Genomic DNA, 6,680 nt, shown 5'->3' on the forward strand with positions numbered 1-6,680 from the left:
TGCTAAAAGGTTAAAATATATAAGATCATTTGAATGGAAACAACTATCATGCTTGGGCTCCTTCAATGAGAAGAGTGATTAATTATTCTCTCAAAAAACAAGTTTTGTTTTCGAGATGGCAATATACAGTATATATTAGAGTTCGATCCCGGCTATGATGCTTAATTGGGAGAGGTATAACAATTTAGTGCAACATACTCGCTGCTAAATTTGGTCACTCCTATTCTAGTGCACACAGCATTGTCTACATGGAGGTTGTTAATTTAATTAGAGGTATACGTTAACACATTGACAAATATATCAATTTGTTTTGAGCAGTAAAAGATTTGGAAGTCTGAGTGTCAAATTTACAGAAACTTTAGTTGTACTTAAGTGATACAAACATAATTATTAAACAATTAGAAGAAATAGGAAATTTGGAGTAAGGCAAAGAAGAAAAAAATAACAAGAAAATAAACAATAATTGAAATGTAACAAGAAAATTCAAAATGTGATAATGTTGGAACCTAGTATGTCAAAATTACTTGTAATGTAATGTTAATGATTTTCTCTATCTAATTTAATTTCCCGCACGAAAAACTTAGTTTATTTATCTTTTTTTTTTTCAAATTTCTTTGCAGAGATAAAAATAACAAACTGCATTCAGATAAAAGATGCAAAAATTGGACAAAACAAATATCAAGTTATTTCTAGCAATGAATTTATTTAGATATCATTCCCAGTTCTTTAAAAAATAATTATTTTTCAATGCATTATCCTCTAAACATTATATGGACGATCAAACCATAATAACAAAAAAGCATAGAAAACAATAATAAAAACAAAATTGCATTAAATAGATAATGAAAAAGAATTACATTACAAGAATTTGGTCTGTCAGACTCCCAACAAAAAAGGTTTTAGCCTCTTATAGTCATGAGAGATTTTACACTTCAGGAGCTAATATGATGGAAAAAGGGGTTGGATGATTAGAAGAAAGAAAAGGAGAATACTAAGAAAGAGAGTTTCCCCTAAGGAATAGACTCAAACTTTATATTTCTTTACTAGAGAGCTCTGAGATTTCGTGTGTCTTTCTCTTCTGCTTTCTACTCCTTTTATAGGTCTAAGGTAGCTTACTTTTGAAGCTGACTTTACACTTAGTGCAGGTTTCGCGCTAAGCGCACCTTTGGACTTTCTCGTGTGTCTTTTTCACGCTAAGTCTGGATTGTGCGTTGAACGAGAGTGCGCGCTAAGCTTGAACTTGCCCGCTAAACGAGAGTGCACGCTAAGCCTGGATTGCACGCTGAGTGAACTGTCCAATTCTTTCAATTCTTCTTCATGACTTTTTCTTCTAGTTTTTGCATCAATTTTTCTCTAAAGTACTGGAAATTTTCTTCTTTTGACTTCTGCTAATAAAAAATTACAAAGATATTAATTTCTTCATTATTTCATTGAAAACAATAATAAAGTGAAATTTTTTTAATCATTATTAGTCAAAATTAATTATCAAATTAACTCTTATTTCACAGTTATCAGTTTAAAAAGACCCATTATTAACGCTTCCCTCAAGGAGATTTGGTAAGGATGATTATAGAACTGCTTCAAGATCTGTACTCCTTTAAACATAATTCTCTTTCTGTATCAATGATTATTTTACTAAACTTAAGGTTCTTTGCGAAAAGCATCTTGAGCATTATCAAGTTGTGTCAAAATGTGTTTGATACAATTCGTTGTTCTTGTCAAGCTTTGAGGAAATTAAAATTTCATAGACCATAAGACTAAGTGATACGTTTTTTTAAAGGACACTTAATGATATGGATTTGTCTGTAAGGTCTCAAGTGATTTTGATGGAACCCTAGCATCATTGAATCGAGTGTTTTCAATGGTGATTCAGCATGATATATACAATATGTATTGAAGGCTACTCAAGATGTTACTAAGATGATAACAAAGGAAAGTCCAATTTCAATGGCAGAATCTGTACCTATTACGGGAAGCTAGCTAGGTCACACTGTTGAGATCGACTTGCTATAGGAAATATGGTTTGCCTCTTAGTCTAAAGTTCAAGGGAGGAGCCTCAGTGCGTAATTATGAGCAGGGAATCAGTTTCTAGTCAACATGAGGATATATCATACAGAAGCAACCAATCATATTATTAATTTTGCCTCCCTAAGGAGTATAAGTCCTTGTTAGATCTCTTGAAATATGTCCAGAAACTGCAACATTTCTATGAAAATTAAAGCTTAAAATATATTAGGGCTTTTTAAATCAAGTAGAAACTGTTTTATCATTTTCATGCTCTTAATTATGAAAGGAATTTGGTGTCCCTTAGTTTCACATAGTTTTTGTTTTCTTTTTTTATTTACTCATGAAATTATAATCGTTGGACTTTGTTGTTTTATTTTAAAAAAAAAATTACATTTCAATCCCAAGGTCTTATTTGGATATTTTTTAAAAAAAATTTACGTGATAATGATCCCTTTATATTAGCTAGTCTAACAAGATAGTTTATGATAAGTATAGATATACTAGCTACTAGCAACATATTTCTTACTAGAATTTATTAAAAACTACAAAATTATAAGTTAGGTTTATTATATATAGTAAAACTTACAAAAATATATATATTATTTTTAATAAATTTCAATTAATAATAAAAAGTATATTAAAAAAATAAATTAAAGAAAATGTTATTAGTATTTTTCTTACAAAAAGGAAATACTGAGGAGCAATACTACCAACATTTTCTTTAATTAATTTCATTGGTTCTCCTTTATTCTTAACCAATGAAATTAATTATGATCTCTGTGTGTCTTTATTATCCAACCCTTTTTCCATTCTTCTGTTTTGGTTTTAAATTATGATAGAATACGATTTCGGTATGGTGTTATCGGATTCGTGACAACATCAACATGTGTTTTGTTTTTTGCATGACCAAAGTGAGCGTTGAGTTGTGCAAACTCGAAAAGAAGCAATAGTAGCTGTAGTCCAGGGTGACGTTTACATAAGACTGACTTTGTACAAAAAGGGGAAGATGACTTCGTACATGTTTGAGTGGCCAAACTTGCGTATTAAACGTGAATATCTACCTCTATCCAAAAAAGCTTTTACATCAAAAATCAAATTGGACATGATTTTTGATTTAATTATCGAACACAGATCCAAATATGGACTTAGTTGAATAAGTATTGATAATATTAATTTTGAATTAAATTGATTTTGATTAAAATTGAGATTTTAAAATGATGTGATTTATATTTAGATATTTTTAATATAGAATAAAGTTAAAAATAAAACTTACTATAAAATTTTGGATTTAACATAAAAATTACTTAAAATTGCTTTAATTTAAAATCAATTTTAGATTATACTCTAACATGCGACCAAACATGTAAAAATTATTTAAAATCAATTTTGAATTTAAAATGAATTCTAAAACGTGAAATATAAATGCATGTTTAGATGAATATTGACAAATTTGAATTTGGTTAAAATTGATTTTAAAGGGATGTAATTTAAATTTGGATGTTTTCATTATAGAATTAAGTTAGAAGTAAAATTTCCTATAAATTATTTGATCCAAATTAAAAAATTACTCAGTTATTTTAATTCATAATTTTTTTAGGTCTAAATTTTAACTCATAATTAATTATGGATCTAGAATTAATTTTAAAATGTTTTCCATGATTGAACCAATTCCAAACATATAAAAATTAATATAAAATTAGTTATAAATTCATAAATAATTATCAAAACATGAAACCGAACATTAAGTCTAGACATTCAGATATTATATAACATGTTGGAAGCTGCACAATCTACATTTTTGAGATGGATGGAGATGTTTAGAGTAATAAATTATTTACATGCATGTACTCTATCTTATTCCGGTCACGAAATACTAACTGTTTAGATCACACCAACCTTTTAATTAATTGGCATCGAATTAACATTTTCAAAAGACAAAGGCAAGCAAGAGTAGCAAAAGGCTGGCTAGCTAGAAGTTCCCTGGTACTGGAATTAAAACATGTGATCAGCAGAAGAAACCCTCGCAATATTCGTGCATGTACAAATCATTGTGGCTCCAAAGTTCTACTACATCACCCTCAGGAGGGACATAGGAATTGTCAATTAAATAAGGCTCTGTCCAGAAATTTGCACACACATCAGGCTCCGTGTATGTGTCCAAAAAGGAAAGGCCATAATCATCACCTTCTAGAACCGAATTTTCATGGTTTGTGATGGCTGCAGCAGCATCTGTTGTTATCACAGCGTACTCACTGCAGTTCTCTAACACCACTCTCTCCATTGACTTAGAAACAACATTGCCTTCTTTTTCAGTTCTGCGTTTAGCTTTTGGCTTTCGTTCAAAACGCTTCTTAAGGGCGGTGTGCCAGTGGTTCTTTATTTCATTATCCGTCCTCCCTGGCAATTCAGCAGCAATTGCTGACCATCTGCACAATTATTATTGGATATCAAACCAAAGCTCAACACACCACACATTAATTTGAATTGAAATTTCTTCTTTTAGAATAATGTTTTTGTAATTTATTGGTGGTCAGGGTTTTGGTATCCTTTTTTTTTATTTTGTCAATAAAATCATTATTTGTCTTGTTGTCACATCAATTTAATTAGTGGGTCTATTTAATGGTCTAAATATTTTTTAAAATTTATACTTTAATTGTAAAGTCTTATATATTTGGATAATTTATATATATATATATATATATATAATATTGATCCATTTTCCGTTGATGACGGTAGAATTTGTGACCCAATATTCTTAGGAATATAGGTATATTATATTATTATATCTATATTAAATAATAAGACTCACACATGCCATAATTTTATTAGTTATGTAAAAAGAATAACTAAAACCCTGTGAAACAAACGGGCACCAAAGAAATCATTTGAGTTTGACATGTTAGTATATTAATTAAACAATGTTATTTATAAAAAAAAATCAGTAGTATAATTTTTAAATAATTATTATAAAAATAAAAAAAACTTACTATATGATAATATGTAATATTGTTCTAATTAAATTCTTATAAAACATAAAAAGGAATAAAATTTATTCTTTCTATTATTTTACGTTGCAATTGTGGTGTTATTATGATAATATGTAATTGTGGGTGAAATTTAATTTAGTAATGCATAAAATATGGTACATTATAAAAGACATAAAAAGTTAAGAAAAAAAATAAGAATATAGATAACACAAATAGTTTGAGATGCTAATGTTGTCAAATAAAATTAGTAATACTTTTAAATAATTTAGCAACATTTTTTAATGTTAAAATTTAGGATTTACGAAAGATAAGACATGTAATATTTTCTCACTTAAAACTATGTAGTCTTTTGATTTGTCTTTGTCAATCCAAATCGTATCTGAAAAGACTCAACTCTTTTTCCATTATTCTTGTGTTTTGATTTTAAATTACGATCACAATGCACTGCGGTTGCAGTATGATGCATGTTATCGATCGGATTCGTGGCAATATGTGTTTTGCATTTTGCACGACCAAAGTGAGCCTTGAGTTGTGCAAACTTTAGAAGAAGCATTTATGTGGGTGATAATATATAATATACTACATGAGCAACGCTACTCCATTCTCCTATAGATCCTCTGACTATCTTTAGTAAGTATTGAATAAAAAATGAATGTATTTAATGTTTTAGAAATATAAAACACATTTAAAATTTACCATAAGATTTGTAGGAAGTTTGTGCACCAGGATTTAGAATTATTCATGTACTACACATACCTATTACCCAACTTTTCGTGAAGTCTGACAATGGTTTCTTCTTCTTCATGACTAAAGTTCCCTCTTTTAACATCTGGCCTTAGATAGTTCAGCCATCTCAGCCTGCAACTCTTCCCACATCTTGCAAGACCTGAAAACCAATCATGGTTAATTAGAGCTAGAGATGAATTCCAATATGATCAAAGTCAATGCAGAAGAAAACTCATGCAGGTATTTTTATTTTGTGTGTGTCTCACGATGCTAATTAATAACAAGTTTTCAACCTAATACCTCGTACAACCTACTCAAATCCATATAGCGCTGACCCTAGTAGTTCCAAACTCAGGTATTGTAAATTAAAGTATAAAGTATAATTAATAGTTACAAGTTACAAATGTACATGATCTCAATCAAGTACCTGCAAACTTGGGGAGTAAGCGCCAATTCCAGTGTCCATACTTAGTGACATAATCGATCAACTTCCTATCTTCCTCTGGTGTCCACGGGCCTTTCTTCAGTCCATTTTTGTCGCAACAAGGGGTTCTCACCATCTCTGCATGTACCTATTTTTTTCTAATATGTTCGGTGTGTGTGGTTGTTGTGTTTGTGTCGTTGTATTCTTAAACTTAAACCTAACAGATGCAGGGGACAAGGTAGACAAAGACTTGGTTTACTTTCTTCTTCGCTTCTCACCTGAAAATCTTGGAATCTTTCTCCTCCTATATAACATGCGTTCACAACTAAACGTGTTACACGGTCATACCGTAATAATTTAATTCGGGAAAAATAGTTTGGTACCCATTTGATTAGTGTGCATGTAATCAAAATATTTCATAATTAATTAATAAGAAAAAATGATCTGTTAATTAAGTAATGGAAAGAAAAGAAAGAAAGAAATTAATTTAAAAACGTTAAGAGATATGCATTATAATTATTAAATATTTAATCAAT

General features: G+C 29.6%; 1 protein-coding gene across 1 annotated transcript; it reads right to left on the reverse strand.

Annotated features, from left to right (window-relative positions):
* Positions 1-3,763: 3,763 nt before the first annotated feature.
* LOC100815765 (transcription factor MYB4) lies at positions 3,764-6,409 on the reverse strand. Its single transcript, XM_003541877.4, has 3 exons — positions 6,148-6,409; positions 5,751-5,880; positions 3,764-4,433 (listed from the first exon to the last, which is right to left on the reverse strand). Exons 1-3 carry the CDS (start codon positions 6,278-6,280, stop codon positions 4,013-4,015), a joined length of 684 nt encoding a protein of 227 aa, XP_003541925.1. The 5' UTR covers positions 6,281-6,409; the 3' UTR covers positions 3,764-4,012.
* Between the last annotated feature and the right edge of the window lie 271 nt (positions 6,410-6,680).

Source organism: Glycine max, chromosome 13, assembly GCF_000004515.6.
Source record: "Glycine max cultivar Williams 82 chromosome 13, Glycine_max_v4.0, whole genome shotgun sequence".
Classification (NCBI taxonomy): domain Eukaryota; kingdom Viridiplantae; phylum Streptophyta; class Magnoliopsida; order Fabales; family Fabaceae; genus Glycine; species Glycine max.

Excerpts from the sequence above, each read along its gene's own strand:
- LOC100815765 (XM_003541877.4), bottom strand. The coding sequence starts at position 6,280 with ATGGTGAGAACCCCTTGTTGCGACAAAAATGGACTGAAGAAAGGCCCG. Across the intron at positions 5,881-6,147 it reads CTTACTCCCCAAGTTTGCAG|GTCTTGCAAGATGTGGGAAG; the intron begins GTACTTGATTGA and ends ATTGGTTTTCAG. Across the intron at positions 4,434-5,750 it reads CACGAAAAGTTGGGTAATAG|ATGGTCAGCAATTGCTGCTG; the intron begins GTATGTGTAGTA and ends ATAATTGTGCAG.